General features: G+C 34.2%; 1 protein-coding gene across 1 annotated transcript; it reads right to left on the bottom strand.

Annotated features, from left to right (window-relative positions):
• Positions 1 to 3,365: 3,365 nt before the first annotated feature.
• Positions 3,366 to 4,046, bottom strand: LOC108359685 (vitelline membrane protein Vm26Ab-like). Its single transcript, XM_017611647.1, has one exon. It carries the CDS (start codon positions 4,044 to 4,046, stop codon positions 3,366 to 3,368), a length of 681 nt encoding a protein of 226 aa, XP_017467136.1.
• Between the last annotated feature and the right edge of the window lie 13,879 nt (positions 4,047 to 17,925).

Raw genomic sequence — 17,925 nt, 5'->3', positions numbered from 1 at the left:
AATGCTGGTAGAGTAAGTACACAAAAGGGCTTAATTAAAAGTTCAAAAGGGCAAACAAAGAAAATTACCTAAAGTTTTTCTTTAAAAAAAAAAAAAATAAAATAAAAATATCGATAGCTTTGCTGTTTTTAGCGTTCAAAAATTATTACTTCATATTAATTGCGGGCTCGTTGATCTCATTTTGAGGGCATACACAAAGTTATGTATACCTACATACAAGTACATACCATTGAGATTTAATAATAAAAAAATCGGGCAATGTATGCAGTTTTTGAATAGCCTGTTGAACGGACATACATATGTATGCATGTACATACCTATGCAAGTACATATGCATGTCGGTAAGTAAGTACTTCCCTGTCATTCACTTTTTCACTGTATGCTGTGTCGAATCGCCGCAATCTGTTGTAGCTTTATGAATTTATTAGCTGAAATAGAGCAGCGGCAAATTTGATTACTGCCCAATTTGCCAAACGACGTCGTTTCCGACTCGCCGGCGGATCGCAAAAACGACTCCGCTGCAGCCCGCAAAAACGATATACCAGCGAACTGCAAAACGATGCTCAAAATTTAGTACCTAATTTAAAGTAAAAGTGCAGTTTTATACCAAATTAAAAAAAAAAATCATACCCACAAATTTTATTTTTTATTAATAAGGCCAATAGAGTGAACTGTACCTAACTTTATAAAAAAAAATTAAAATTAAAAATTAATTAAAATTAAAATTTTATATGAAAAATATTATGAATACTGAAAAAACATGTAGTCGGCTTAATTTTCTGAGCACAAGTGTACATTGTGGATTCCATATTATGTCACAATAAAAAATTGACATTAAAAAAAACTGTTTACAATCCAAATGTGTGACTTTTGTTTATGCTTAGATATATAAAAATGTGGGCGTGGAACTTGTCCAACCCAGGCCGAGGGTTCCTCAAGAAACTTGTGGGTTCGAAGAAACGAATTCGGAACGACGTTGCATTTTGTATAGTTTCGAGTTCACCCAAACGACTTCACCAGAGGGACGTTCGAGGATTCGATGAGAAAAAACGACGTCGGACGTTGCATTTTGAATGAAAAAAAACGACTTCGTTTCGAATTCACTCAAACGACTTCGCCATAACGACGTCGTAACGTCTTCGATTCGAGCTTGTCTTCGCCCTGCGGCAAATTGGGTGAACTCCACCATCACCACCACCACCTCAACTACCCTCTGACCACTACTGATCTCTCGTTTTTTGATTATTCTTTCGTTGTGTAATGGTTCGGCGTATTATTTTAAGTGATTGTTTACTTGGACGCTTTCAAATTGCTTTGTATGTATGTATGATTTGCTTGAGGGTGTTGTTTGTTTAATGCTGGTGTTGCAAGTGTTGCATTCATGCAAAGCTGCTGAATGGTTTTCGTAATAATTTCATAATAATTTTAGAGGATTACGAATGACTTTAATATTTGTAGTTGCATGATATGTAAACAACTGACTGAAGGTAGTTTATGATACGTGTACAATAACAATGTCACCAGATTTGTCTACAAAGTGGCAGGCAGCCAATATATTTTAGATTTTGATCACGTTTTCTTACCTTCTTACCAAAATCGTCTGAATGTAAGTGCCTGTTTGGGTACAAGATACCCACCTACTTAGTACTTGGAGTAGTCTAAATGCTCAAGTAAAAAATAAATTGGTATTTAGAAGTTGCTAAGCAATAAAAAAATGTAGGGATTACGAAAGGGAATTAGAGTAAAAAATGCAAGTGTACTCAGGTACCTTAGAGATGCAAAATACTCCAATTAAATTACTAAAGTATTAAGTAGATTGTTAAATACTTTATGACTTAAGAAAAATTAACGAGGCGATTCTGGCTACCCTCTTTCAACTAACCACAGTCTTTGCGAAAGACAAAAGTCATCTTGAAACCTATTTACCGCCTTTCAAGTGACTAATGAAAGATCTGCAAATGATATTAATATAGATTAGATATTAATATAAATATATCTTTAATATAGAGAGTCCCAGTTTGTTTCGTCTTGTAACATAACATCAATAATATTTTCAGGACTGACCACTCCAATGAGTGCCTGCACTTCGTCGAGTTCTTTGTTCCATCTCTGACAGTGGAAAAATGTACGTTCTACATCGTCTTTAAGCCAATTGCAATAGATACAGTCCGCGCTACCTACATTTTGCAATTTATACTACCGTTCGGTATGCATTTGTTATCCTGAGAGACATCATTCTTTGCATTGCAATGAAAGGCTCTCTTCTGCATTTTGTTTTTAATTTTACGCCTCGCTTGTATTCGCCATTAATCTACTTAATGCCGCTATTACATTCGCAGCTTTTTTGTAGCTTATTTTAGTTGTTCGCTGAATGTCAGTTTTGAATCTAGTCTAATTCCGAGATATTTCATCACTTTTTAGGTTGTTAGAATTGCGCTGTTCACCCGCATCTCTATTTCCAAATGGGTTTTCCGTCTGGCAAAGAGTAATAATTCTGTCGCTAATGTGAGCCCATGTGAGCAAAGCCAGCCTTGTGTTCGTAACATTACTTGCGTCAACTTTCGTTGGGCGTCTCGAGTGTCTCGTGCCCGAATAACTGCTGCCATATCCTCTGCGTAGTCCGTCTCTAGTTTAGAATTTATAATAATAATAATAATAATAATAATAATAATAATGTATGTTAGGGTTTGGCCGAGATTCGCCTCCGGCTTGTAGCGAGCGCCTTGATGTGGTCACACAAAGCGGAGGGACCAACAGTTTTACGCCGACTCCGAACGGCAATTGTATTTTTATGAGAAGCATAAATACACTCGGAGTTTTGGCATTGCCTGCCGAGGGACGACCGCTGTTAAGGAAAACCCTTTTTTCTATATTTCGAACTGCTAACCATTTCACCACAGCGGCCACAGAATTAAGCTTTCTTAATCATCTTTAGATACCAATTTTGTGGAATATATGTAGTTTTTTTTTATATGTAGGTGGCAATCTTATCTATAAATAGGGACGGATTAAAGCTTTCAAACACCTATAGTTGCTAGCCATATTTTAATATTTTACTCATGCATATTCAATTCAGTTTTTTATTCTAGACAAGTGGCAACCCTATCCAAGCCTATTCTTGTATTGATAGTTGTTTTCAAAAATTTTCTTTAAGCACATACGTTACGCCATGCTTTATATATTTACATATCTACCTCATTTTAGTTTTTAGATGTGTGGCAACACTATTTAAAATCATAACATTTTCCACAATAAAAACTTTTTTCTATTAAAAATTATTTATTAAAAATAATAGTTAAATCATAATGAAAGCATTGTTGGTGTTCAAATAAAGTCCTAAGCAGTTGTCTTTGATTCCGTCTAGCTTAGTTGTCGTAGCGAGTTGGTGGGAGTACGAACGATGGCACATATTGGGAGTAAGCGCCCGCCGAAGCATATACTCCGCTCTTACCGGACGAACTGCACCCTACTGGCGACAAGGAAGGCTGGCAACTGAAGAGATAATTTCTTGGACATGGCGGCGCTGGGTATGCTGCAGCTGCTGGAGCAGAGTACGATGGGGCGGCTGGGGCTGCAGGTGCTGAGTAAGATGAGGAAGAGCCACCACCGTATGATGGGGCAGCAGGTGCTGAGTAAGATGAGGACGAGCCACCACCGTATGATGGGGCAGCAGGTGCTGAGTAAGATGAGGACGAGCCTCCACCGTATGATGGGGCAGCAGGTGCTGAGTAAGATGAGGAAGATGAGGACGAGCCTCCACCGTATGATGGGGCAGCTGGGCCGGCAGGTGCTGAGTAGGATGAGGAAGAACCACCATAAGATGGCGCTGCCGCTGGTGCTGGGGCTGGCGCTGAGTAGGATGACGAAGAATCACCACAAGACGGCGCTGCAGCTGGAGCTGGGGCAGAATAAGATGAGGAAGATCCACTGCTATAGCCACCACCATAGGATGAGGACACCATGCCCTCTTTACTATCAGTCCTTGCGCTGTTTACACCGACAACCGCGATAACTACGAACACGACGAAGCTGATGAGAGAATTCATTTTCTAATCAATTAATTACTGGATCTTCTCTGTATGAAAGAATTGCTAGACTGGTGATTTCCGCATTCGCAACCGCTTTTATACAGGTCGAAAATGGAAATTAAATGCAAGCGAAATTTCAGCAGTTCAACTGAACGCCATGGAAAAGTGTTAACGCAGCTATTTATGTCTGTAAGTAGAGCAGCGTTGAGCGAAGCAGCAATGATGGGCGATGTTTATTTCGTAGTTGAAATTTTGTGCAGCCAGCAATTTACACCAATGCATGGCAGGTGTAATATAGCGACAATGAACTCAATTTCATAATTTTCCATCTACCAACAAATTTAGCACAAAAACATTATTCAAAATTATTTACACTTACAATTTGCTGGGACAAAAACATATGGATTTTTAATTAACTAGTTGCTCTTTGCTTGTCCTTATTTGTTACTTAGCTTAAATGCAGTTCTTGTGTGTACATCGCCTATCATTTCTGCTTCGCTAAACGTTGCTCTACTTATGTGTACATACAAATATATGTATGTATGTAAAAATGCATTTATGCATTTTTTAACTTACATACATATCTACAGAGCTCCATGCTATAATTTACTACTATTTTACTGCACATAATGCCTATATAAACTGAAAGCTCGTAGGGACGCTTGTGAATATTCTTACTGCAGGTCAGTTAAATTTAAATACCCAGCGTTTATATCACCTGGTTATTGTGTAGTTCCTAACGTTAAAGTAATCCCTTATGACGGACTTCTAAGATTATTTTAATATAATAATGCCTTTGTTGTAACTTTTTAGAAATCTTTTGGTATTTATACCTTAACCCTTTCAGTACAATTGTCAAATATATTGGACAAACTTTTTTTTGTATTATTTTTTCTTAATTAAGAGTTTTTATTTTTAAAATAATAGTTGTTGTATGAAAAGTATTATTATTATTTACCGCATTTCTTTTACTGTATTTCGGGATGCAGTTGACCGTGATTTTTCACAAAAGTGAAAAGTGTCACAAAAGTCGATATTGAATTGTGTAATATTTAGGAACAAATTTACTACTTTTCGGTGGAATTGAGATCGGAAAAAAAAGATGTTGAATGTTATTCGCAGTTTTGAAATACATATATATCTCGTAAAATAAAAACTATTAATATCACTTCCCTGTTTACAAATCTAGAATACGAGTAAAACTGAGAGTTATTTTCAGATTTTTAGCTTCAGCGGCTGATTTTTTGTACTGAGAGGGTTAAAAAATTTTATATTTAAATTTTCATTTAGCTGGCAACCATACTTTCCTATACGCCAACTAGAGTCCGACCGATTAATCGGCATCGGCACGGCTAGTATCGGCACAAAATTGAGCCTTTTCTCGCCGATTCTTTGCCGATTCTTTGGATTTTCTTTTCATAATTTCAGGTGAAGCGACAGACAACCGCCAACATCAAAACACATTTGCATACAGCTCACAAAAATGAATTCTTTTTTTTTTTGATGAAGGTGTTTCACGTTTTTTCCATACAAAATTATGTTCGACAATTCGCTTTTATATGGAGGACACTGGCAACAAAAAAATTGACAAAAATTAACGGGATCTTATAGCAGCTTGAAACTTGCACGTCGTTATACTAGAATTAAATGGTCTACAAAACTGCATACCAAAATTCTGATTAAAAAGTTTGAAATTTTGGTGAAAATAAGCAGAATATTTCTAATTTTTGTACAAATTTTAAAATCTGGATTTATGTATATGGTGTTTGTCATATACCAGCTAGACTTTTATAAAAAAAATAATAAACATTAAATAAACAAAAGACAAATGCCAAATGCCAAAGCCGGTCAAAATATGTATGTGCATACATACATACAAACCTAGCATATAATTTCTAATGCATTGAGTGCAAGAGAGTGTTTTTTAGTACAAAACAAAATGATCGGCATCGGCATCGGCATCGGCCGATTCTTTCCCCAACAACCGATTAATCGGCATCGGCATCGGTACCTGAAGAAAAATTGGAATCGGTCGGACTCTAACGCCAACCAACACAAAATATCAAAATATTTTGATTTTCGGGCGACGATTGCGGCAACACGAATTTCTATGACCAACTATGCCAACATGCCCTGATTGCTTCAACGGTTGCCTCGTGTGTAGTCAGCATTATACATAATTATACTCGTCAATTGAACATGTCATGCAGAGGCCTTTGTACATACATACATAGCTAATGCTTTTCTGCAGACCATAAAGAATATTTTTATTCAAAATAAAAAGTTCCCTCCCTGAAAAATGCAAATGCCATTCATACGTATTTACATTCATACAAACAAATGACCAAATGGCCAAACGACAATAATTATTAGGTTTCACATGCAGCAACGAACATTTACATATGTGTGTATGTACGTTTGTGCTTAAAACTTAGCGCAGTGCCACCTGATGCGTTTCAATTTCAGTTTGGTGTCATGCGTTTGAATGGCTTTGGCATTTTGGGTGACGCCTCAATATTCGAGTGGTGTTAATACTTTTATAAGTACTTATTATCTTCATTAATTGGCATATATGTACATATGCATACACATATAGTATAATGTTTGACCACTCTTAGATATGCGGAGTATTATTCACTTATATGTATGTGTATATATGTATTTACGTATTATATGCATGCATATCTATGTCACCAGCAAACCTGTTGCTGTCTTTTAAAATATATGGTTTTTATGCCAGCTAAGTTATCGTATTTACATATGTCTAAGGTCAATGATGCTCGTAACTTTTGTTTGATATTATTTTAATTTTGAAACTCTTTTTTTGGTTTCATATAACCCCAGCGGGCTTGATCATTCAAGTCTTGAGTATAATTTTTTCAATCTGATATATGTATGATAGGATAAAGCACGTAGATGATATGACGGATTTGTGTATTGTAATTTAATTCTTTGCTGAAATATCTCCAAGTTTTCAATAATTTTCATTAAATCAGCCACACGAAATTTTCTGTAGTTGATATGAAGAACATTAAGCAAGATTGGTAAATAAATTATGTTTGTGGTTTCAACAAATTAAAAAAAATTTTAATTATCATAATGAAGTTACTTCTAGTTGAAAAACCCGATTAATTCGATAACCTCTGATTTATTCGATATTCGCACAATCACGACTTCAAAAAAAAACCCAAAAATTTTGAAGAAAAACCAGCTCAAATCGGTTTGAAAAAACCTAGTCAATCACCTTAGTACATTTATTGAATTGTTTCAAATAACTTTTTAATTAAATAGATTTTAATATTTGAGCAGGGGTAACTGTATACAAACATATTTTCGAAACTAAGCCTTTAAACCTTGCTCCTTTAATACCCATAAAAAGATATTGCGTTAAGCTTATTAATTGAATTGATTGCGAATTTCTAAACAGTTGGCAACGTCCTTCAAAACTATTTTTAGATGAAGCTTTCTTAATCCTTTCACGTTTTGTACCCATATTAAATGTTTTCGTTTAGCTTATTAATTGAACTGATTTCGAACAGGTGGCAGCTCTATTCAAAAGTATTTTCAAAACAAATCTTTCTCAAACCTGTCTCGTTTGATATCCATTTTAAAATATTTCGTCTAACTTATTAATTAAATTGACTTCGAATGTTTAAATGTGTAAACAGGTGGCAACTCCCTTTAAACCCATTTTCAAAATAAAGTTTTCTGTCTTTCTCTCGTTTGATAGCCATTTTAAAATATTTGTTTTAACTAGGCAAGAAAAGTGTCTTAAATTTTTTGGCAACAGGTGGCAACCCTCTTGAAAAATATTTGCGAAATTCATGCCTTTAGCTTCTTTCATTCGTGTACCCACATTGTTGTAATATTGTGTTTAAACTATTAATTAATTAAATTAAATTTTTTAAAAATAGTTATTGATTACCCTCGATTTTATTCTTTAAACACCTTTACTTACTTTTTTATAAGAAATATCTTATGACGCAATTTGTCACATAAATTCTTTGCATACTTCACTTGAAGTGCAATAATTCAGTGTTAAATAGCCAATAAAAATCATTTTCATGCTTAGTGGTCAGCTATGGCTTGTCATCTAATTTACAGCGCTGCTCTGAATTGCCACAAGTTCAATCGAGCGGGGTGGTTGACAGCTTGCCGGCAGTTGTCAACAGATATAACGAATAAAATTTGCAGTGAAGCCAAACGGTTGACAGGTAACAAAGCGATAAGCTAGTAGAATACATAAATACATATCTAATTCTTGATGGCAGAGGAGAAAACATCTTTTAACTGGTATTTTAATAGCAATTAAAGTTTATAAGAACTTGCTTAAAGCAAAGTGCAGCGGGTGCTCATTAAACTACTTATTGCAAATTTCCAGCAGCTAAAGACTAGTATTTTAAAGTAGCTAAGTAAGCAATCCACGGCAAAGGAATGTAACTCAGTTGAAGCGTCGTACAAATCGACATATATTTTATTATAAATATACATAAATGCATATGATATGTGCATTAGGGTGGAGCGAAAACAAAAAAAAAATTGCATTTCGAAATTCTTATAGCGGGGGATCGTTTCCTTTGTAAATCAGTAGAATTCCCCTTAATTTTTTTTAAATCGATTAAAATTTTCTGCCTCCCCTTTTTGATTGAGAATTTGAGATTTTTATAAATTCTAAACAAATAACGTAATATGTAAAAATCATTTTTAAAAAATTCTAGGTATGCAGTTTTGTAGGCCATTACATTTTAGAATAATTAGAATAATAAACCGCATGTTTGAAGCACCCTTAAAAAAAATTTTTGAAGGTGTTGCCCAGTTTCTCAATTTAGACACATTGTCGAACTTATTTTGTACGGAACAAGATGGATAAGGCCATCAACAATTAAAAAAAAATTGCCAAAAATTCGCGGTATTTTATAGCCACTTCAAACCTGCTCTTTATTATGCTAAGTTCAATGACCTACAAAACTGCATGCCTTGGAGTTTTTTCTAAAAATTTGAATTAAGCTATTTCTGTCGAATTTGCAGACATCGTAAAATTTCAGTCAAGAACAGAGGCAGAAAGCATTAACCAATTTGAAAAAAAAAAAATTAGGGGCATTTTATTGACGTCCAAAGGTAACGATGCCCCACTTATAGAATTTCGAAAAACAAAATTTTTGTTTCCGCTCCACCCTAATGTGCATACTACTAAATAGTTACCATATTTCAAAATCTAGTACTAGCATACCTTGGCTACTTTTTATCGGTCTGCACTTGCACATCAGCAGCTGTTGTGTGCGCTGGCAGTTTGTTTATTAAACATCAATAACCACTATTATATTGAAGCCGCACAACATTTATGCCAATATTACAGCAATAAATTATAATAAAAATGTAAATAGTTAAATATGGAGGGTAGCTTTTTTAATTGCTATGTTGCATTTTCGAAAGTAGAGCAGAGCAGCCATAGCTAGCCAACCAGTTTTGCATAATTGGCAAAATTCAAAATTATTGAGTTTTATTTTTTTTAAAGTGGTTAACGCATAACTGGCAAGAACAGCAAAAATTCATTCTGCTTAAAGCATATATGTGGAGCGATATATACTTATATAAATGAACATATACTTGATGGCAAAGCGCTGCTTATGGGTGTGTGTGATGTTTATCCACCCACAAAACCGTCAATCATGTAGTGGTAAAATAATTGCAAAACAGAATTTCAAGGTTGATATGCAAATGCAACATAGCAGAAACTCTAACAATTGCACTAATGTAGCGTATAAATGGCAATAAAACTTCAATCACACTTCAAAAAAAAAAAACAGAACACAAGTAGAAATTAAGCAAAATCCAAAGGATTGTTGTTAAGGTCGTTGCGGTTTGCGCCTTAAGTCTTTCATATCGACGCGCAGTTAGTTGATCATTTGTGTAGTTTGAACGCTTTTAAATTGCTATTAAGTAATAACTAAAGCAATTGGAAGCTTTGTGTAAAATAACACAAACGTAATTATATTGAAAACAAATAGATTTTATTAGCTCAACATGCAAGCGAAGCCGCACCAACGCCACCTCCACCGTAGCCACTAAGCGCTTGTATGTATGTGACTATACACCAGTTTGGTGTTGATTGTTTAGTGATTTCTTAAACGACCTTTGAAGGTGTGGCTCGCGGCACCAAGTACGCAGCGGTGAACTTTGTGAGCAAAAGCACTGTTATGCTGCAATACCATTAATCAGCATTAATCATCGACTGATCCGCACGCAAGGGTTACACGGCATCAATGTGGTGCAGTTACGCAAGTGAGATCGCAAAATAAAAATCAAAGGCGAGGGAAGTTACAAAACAAATATGCGGTGATGGTGTAACTATGTATGTATTTGTATAGTTAGTTTTTTTCAAAAGTAACTTTAATTGAAATGTTAAAGCTTTCACTGCTTGTAACAACTGCATAACAGTTTGATTACATGAAAAAAAGAAGTTATCTCATGGACGGCGATAATTTACAAGTAGAGCTATCATAACTTAAGAAACCCACTTAATGGAAAACTTTAACTATTTATTATTATTTTATTTTATTTTAATTATTTTTTTTAATATAGTTCACTTTATAACAAAAACCATAAAATCCAAGATTCAAACATTGTACAAAATTAAAAAAAAAACAACGAAGTTTCATCAAAATCAAACAATTGTTATTCAGAATTTTTAGAAAATTTTTGGAGAGGCTACAAAATACCGTTGACTTTTGGCATTTTTTTTTTTGAGTGGGGTTATGCATTTTGCTTCCTATCAAACTCACGCAAAAACTAAAACAGCACGTGACCCATGTTAGAAATCATTAAAATTGCTTGAACTACGAAAAATTGAAATTTTTAATTAAAAATTTAGCAGATATTCCAAATTTGTTTGCATCATGTAATAAATAAAGCAATCGAATAACAGGGCGATTCTGGCAGCTGTCTTTCAACTCACCACAACTTTCGAAAGACAAAAGCCTCTCGTACGAAAATTGTAAATCTCTGGCGACCATCTTGAAAGCTCTCTACTGCCTTTCGAAAATCTAATTGAAAGATCTGCTAACGAGAAGCTCTTAGCGCTATGCTGTTCGCCTTTTAAGTATTGAATTAAATTTAAAATAAGTATAAACATATTTTTCTATTTCAAAACAATAAAAACTAATAAAAAAGAAAATTAAATTTTAAAAAGGACCAAAATTAACGAAATAATATTTTTTTTTATTATTATTATTTATTTTAATTTTTAAAAATCAAATGACACTAATCAAATATTTTTTTTCTTTTTATAACAAGAAAAACAAAACCTAAATTAGAAAGAGAAACAAAATTAAATCAAAAAATAAGAAAATAGTACTTAAAAATTTGAAAAAAGGCAAAACAATTTTCAAATTCATAACAACATCTTAAAACAAATTAAAAACACAAAAAATAAAATAAGATCCTAAAAATGAAATGAAATAAAAAAAAATGTTTTTTCTTTTCAAAACAATAGAATCTAAAGATTAACTTAGAAAAAAACAATTTATCAAAAAAGAAGAAAATAGTACTTAAAAAATAAAAAAATAATAATTTTAAAACAAAAAATTAAAAAAAAAAATTTGTCGCAATTGCAGAGACGAGAAAAAGGTGGAGAGCATCGTACTTTATCTCTGCCATTGTCCCGTCCTGGCCAACAGGCGCAACCAATTCTTCAACAAGCACTTTTTAGATTGTTTAACTGACCTGAACTCGGTGGTTGAATTACTAAGCGAGGGAAAGAAACAAATAGCTTCGGCCAGCCTACGTGTGCTCCGTGTTCTGAGCGGTGGCAACCGCTGTAACCAAACCCAACCTAACCTATCTAGCAAATATTTAAACCTCGAAAATAAAAATAATAATTCGAGACGGTTTTCAATTTTGAGTGTGGCAAAGTTCGGTAAATCATCCAAACTCAAAAACTTTATATATATCTATGAAGAGAAAAAATGTCTTTGTTAAAACTTTGGGAGAGCTGCTCTTCGAAATTGTGGTGGGCGTCTTCATGTTGTTACACAAATGTAGAGGCCTACAGTTTTACAGTTATACGCCGTCTCCGAAGAGAAAATGAATTTTGTGAGAAGCTTTTTCAGGATAGAAATACAGTCAGAGGTTTGCCATTGACTGCCCAGAGACGAACGCTGTTAGGGAACAACTGCTTCTATTTTTTTTTTTTTCTAAATTTTTATCAACTTACTTAAAATTGGGCTTATGACTGACTATAACTGATTGCCGTTCTAAACATTTCCCTGACTGTCAGCAACCACAATAACTTCGCCACGGAACACATAAATGAAACATAAAAAAACTATGCACTATTCTGTTAATTTACATGTAGAAATTTGTTTAAGGCGTTGAATTGTGAACAATTGGGTCGATGAGGGCAACAAATGTTGCATGCCACATGCTTCGGCTCGTAAAAGGCGCGCATGAAATGCAACCGTCGAAGAGTGATAATGACCCCTGCCGCTAGCGCTGACGCAGCAGGTGGCAAATATATGACTCGCCTCTATATTGATTAAGAGATCAGTACCAAGGTTCGGACTACGAAATACGTAAACCGCAGTGAATTTAAAAATAAACGAATTTTATCGAAGTAGATTTTAGATTTTACATTTTATGCTAATAACAAGATATATCTTACATACAAATACGTATATACATAAATAGCTACATGTATGTTATGTTGGAGAAACACCTTTTACTGATTCAAAATATATTTTCCGTCGACAAATTCATATTTTTTCAAAAACTGGGAAAATTCTAGTGAAGATAAGAAATGCTTTTTTGTCTTGAATAAAAAGAAAAATTTAAAAAAAAAACCTTTGGTGACGCAGTAGAATATTCACTCTCTCTAAAAAGCGCAGTAGATATACTGCAATTGCAGTGAAGTCCGAACGCTGATCAGCACTTCAACAACGGGCGTAGGGAATCAAAGAGAAGCTGAAATTTTATGTGTGGATAATTGAACTAAATATTGTGGCTTACATGTAAGAGCGAGTGGGATCGTACGCATTGTTGGACGAAGTGCAGGCGTCAAAAGATAAACGATTTATTTGGTTTACGTATTACTGGCTTGGCTTTAATGTTGCAGTAAACAATGGAATGTGCATGTATAAGTGGCCAGTGGCCAGACTCATTGATGGCTGAGGTTTAATTTTTTGTTTTTCTTTTTGTTTTTTTTGTTCTCCCATTATTTTCTTGCTTTCTGTTTTTTTCGCTTTTGTTTTTCTCTTTCCCAATTACCGTAAATGCTCTGATTAGCAATTGTTTGTGAATGTGACTGCGCATGCGCAACGGAATTTGAATGCAACTCCAAATATGGATTGTGGAAAAGGTGTAAACCACAAAATTGTCTAATGATTTAGAAAATTTGTGAGCTTCAATCACTAGCCAACAGAAAAAAAAAAGCGTTACAAAACTATTATTATTAAAATTCTATTGTCTTTACTGCAATCTTTTTTGTTTATTTTTTTATGCTATGCATTAATTTCATTGTAAATACGCTCAAGGTTACGCGTGAAAAAAACTACTAATTGCATTGCCTGTGCTGCTGGTGCTGCTACGACTGCCAAATCCAACATACTCTTCACACCACTCAAACTGCTGCCGGCACAAAATTGCCATATGCATAGCCAATATTATTCAAGTCATTGTTACTCCAGCGCACATTGCCAAATGCTGATGGGTTGGGTTGGGGCTGCGCATGCGCAAATTAAATCTGCAACCAAGCTACGAATGCGATCTAAGAAACCAACGATTGAATGATTAACTGAAACAATATTGCGCTGACAATTTTATTAGCCAAGAGGCAATAGCGAGTTATTTTTTTGTGTAGCTGCTCACATTGTTTTTAGTAGCGCGTTCTTATTTTTATCATTCCAATCGCTTTTTGTTATGGTTACTGTTAAATATTATAATCGACAAGCTTGTTGGCGATAATGCATTGTGACGTTCGACTAATGCGAAAAGGCCACTGGCTGCCGCCACCGTCGCCGCTGTTGCTGTTAAGTGGCTGGCTACAAGCGCTGACTGTGACGATGACGTTGATCGCTGCGCTGCACAGTGGTACAGTCCCATACATTTTTTGGGAAAGTGTAGTACCTCACAAATCAAGAAAAAAAAAACAAAAATATAAACCAATCCTCAAAAACGTCTTAAAAATGCAATAAAAAGTGCGCCGATGAATATATTTCCATATGTTTGTAATAACGTTGTATATGAACCCCAAAAAAATTGACCTAATCGATTTATTTTAAAGCATACCGCCAATACAAAGACTTTTCCAACGATACCTCAAACATGTCGACTGGACGTCTAAACATACAAAAAACGGGAGTAAACGGTTTATTTTACCACATACCTCTCATGCAAACTTAACCCCGAAGTGTAATTTTTGTCTGCGTATATTTATTAAGATATTTAGTAGATTGCCCTAATTTGTTCTCTATTTTGTCTAGAAAGTGCTACATATTTATATGTATTTTCATATGTCCCAACCGAAAGCATCCGTTGCCAGCGCTGCATTTCTTTTTAGTTTTTTAATAATTTTGTTATTATTTAACCATTCATAAAATAAAAATAAAAATAAAATAAAAATAAATATTTTCACATTAACCTGCAACAAAAAAAAAAAACTAAGTGCGCCTGGACCACACTGGAGAAGTGAAGCTTACGTAGCTTCGTTTTTTCACATTGATAAAAATGTCAATTATTACATCGATAAAATATCTATAAATATATCGATAAAAAATCGATTATTATCAACAACAATATCGATAATGAGGCCGATAAATATAACGAAAATTCCGAAATAGCCTCGAAAATCTCGAAATAGTCCCGAGAATTCTGAAAATCGAATTACCTTTATATTAATCTTGCTTCCTCTATCTTCATCTTTACTTTTATCGATATGCTCATCCTAATCTTTTTCTTAATATTTATCTCAATATACGTTGCTTAAAAGAACAAAAATCTGAATCATTTTTAATTGAATATAATTCTTCTGACTTTAGTTGCTTTTATTTTGTATAAAACTGTCAGTTTCGTACAAAGTTATAATGAATTTTTCTTATTCAAATGCCGCTTTGTTAGGCTAAACCATTCAAATATTATTGAATATTCAAAAAATTTTATATTTTCCGCCAAGTACCACTGTGCGCTGTGGCGTTCAAGTTGTCACTACCTTAAATATGTGTGCATGTATATATGTGTTTGCGATTTTCTGTCGCCTTTGCAAGTGTCAATGCGCGAGGCACGCTGAGATTGACGTGCGGCTAAAGTTGAAAATTTATTGTTGCCACAACTGATTGCAGGTCAAATTTACGGTTTTTGATTGTTGGTTTCGATTGAAAAAGTGAAGGGAAACTAGGCTGGCTGGTGTATTACCGCATATCAATCGTATATTTTTCGATAAACCCAAATCTGCAGTTTGTCTGCAAATTGAATTAAATTATTTGTTTTTGAATTTAGGCTGCATGCAATAAAACAGTTAATTTCGATTTTAAGAGGCCAAACAATGCTATTGTACTACGCCCTTGTGGCCAAGTCGATTTCTTTTGTTCAAAATTTAACTTTTCATTTATTTATGCACACGCGATGCCTATTAAAAATATATGTTCACCTTGTATAGGACACAATTATGTATTTGCGCCTACTATCGCTCCCTTTTTCCTTTCTTTCGCAAAATTTCATGTTATCTATTTTACGACCTTGTTTATTTCATGATCAGTTTTTTTTGTGGCTTTTGGGCACAACCCTACTGAATTTTGACAAAAAATGGCCTCACTGCGTTCGAAGCCACAAATTCCCTAGAGGCTCAAAAACTAATCAACCCACAGGTAGTTGGAATTTTAAACTTTCATCTCAATTAGTACTTAACTTTAATTGCTTCTCATTTTTTCATCTCGATCGCTGCATTAAGATCATTCAAAAATCCTGTACCCATTTCTGTTTTCTCCTACGTAATGCCAGGCATTTACACAAAGGATACCCGACATTTTTAGATACTAATGCAATTTCCAGTGGTTTTTGGGGACTTCCCTCTTTCTTAGTGTTAGAAGATACCCTGCAGGAAATGTATCTAACTATAAGCTAACTTCAAGTTGATTAGGAAGAAGCTAAAAGTCAATTATTATCTGTATATTTTCTTCAACGAAAGCTAACTATATTTGTATGGCGAAATAGTCAAGGGTGGTTTACCTCTGCATTAGATGTAGTCAAGGGTGGCTACCTCTGCATTTGATGTAACTAACTTGTAACTAACTACTTTTGGACATAAAACATCAATAGGAAAAACGAAATATTTTTTTTTTATTTTTTTTATTTTTTTATTTTTATTTACTTTATTTCTTTTATTACATTTCATATTTGTTACCATATTCTGCCGTAGGTGGTGCCATATTCAAACTTCGTTAGACATAACTTCAAAATGATAATATGAAATTTGGATCTTCCTTTTATTTGTCCTCAATTCGAAAAAGTATTTGCGAAGTGCAAGATATTTAAATAGAAACGCCTTTAAAGAAAACAATATCGAGCTTTACTCATGCATTACTTGTCCACTTGTTTCAAGTTAGCTTTTTGTAGCTAACTACAGGTTATATATTTTATAGAAATCACGCAAAAAAGCTAACTACAAGTATGTTATTTTTTATCAATTGATAATTTTTTCTGCAGGGTATTGCAGTTTTCTTATGCCCCGCTCTTGTCATATCGCACACCGTCTTCAAAAGAGTCACAACTCAAAATTTGTCAATTTTGAGATTATGCGCTAAAAATGTATGCAGAGCTATTATTTACCTTTCAGCAAAAGCTAGAGCAAATTTTTGTTATAATTTGTTAAAAAAAAAACTAAGGTAAAGTCGCCCTTGACCATTTGATTATCATGTGCTAAGAAATAGTTTTTCGCACTTTCTGACAAAAGTATTATTTTGAGTTTTGACTTTTTTGAAGACGGTGTGCGATATCAGCTTTTCTAATTTGTACAAAATTCACATTGGCAGATTTCTATATAAGTAAGCTGTGAAAAAATATAGTTATTGAGATCCGATTTTACTGAAATTTTCCATGTAACCGGAAGTCGGTTATACCACCAGAAGGTAGATCATCCCCGATTTGGTAGGGAGTTTTCAATAAAAAAAAACCTGTCATCATAAATTTTATGTAGCGAGTTTTAACATAAACACAAATTTCTATACGATTTTTAAAATACCGAAAATATACATATGTCCAATTTTCGAATTGCCAAACCTTTATGTCCAAATTTTCTTTGAAGCGTTCTAATTTGAAATTTTAATTTTAGGTTCGCATATTACTGCATTATCAGTGAACTACTTGTACATACTTCATTTATTTGTCACTTAACTTGCAAAATCCCCCTCAATTTATCAGCCAAACCTTTTGTAATTAAAATGTCAATCGATAAGTAATAAAAAGACTTAAAAGGCGACAAACTTGCCTGCTGGCAATACACACATGCCCACACATTTAACCCCTATCACTGCGCCGCATTTGCGCTGGACATATCAGTCTTTTTAATTATCGCCTCAGCACATATTTTATTGCATTACCTACACTAAAGCAATTTGTATTAGTCGATTGCAAACCGCAAAATAGGTTACTTAACATACATAAGTGAAAGGTCTACAAAATATTGCGCAATATGGAATAATACATAAAAAGCCAATCATCAACAGCAGCACAATGGTGGTGGCGGTGGCAACGGCCTGGCCTGCAGCCTTGTTACACTTTAACTTATCCATCACAAAATGTTCGGTGGTAAAAAATTTGCACAAATAAAATAATGCAGGAACACACATTCAATGAAGTACTAACAAACCGCTAAAACAATTTGTTACTGAAATAATATGTTACGGCATAT

This window comes from Rhagoletis zephyria, unplaced genomic scaffold, assembly GCF_001687245.7.
Source record: "Rhagoletis zephyria isolate East Lansing unplaced genomic scaffold, Rhagoletis_zephyria_1.1 Rzeph_scaffold_00435, whole genome shotgun sequence".
NCBI lineage: Eukaryota > Metazoa > Arthropoda > Insecta > Diptera > Tephritidae > Rhagoletis > Rhagoletis zephyria.
The sequence above is the reverse complement of the archived record's forward strand: the minus strand, read 5'-3'. Positions and strand labels throughout refer to the sequence as shown.

Excerpts from the sequence above, each read along its gene's own strand:
- LOC108359685 (XM_017611647.1), bottom strand. The coding sequence starts at position 4,046 with ATGAATTCTCTCATCAGCTTCGTCGTGTTCGTAGTTATCGCGGTTGTC.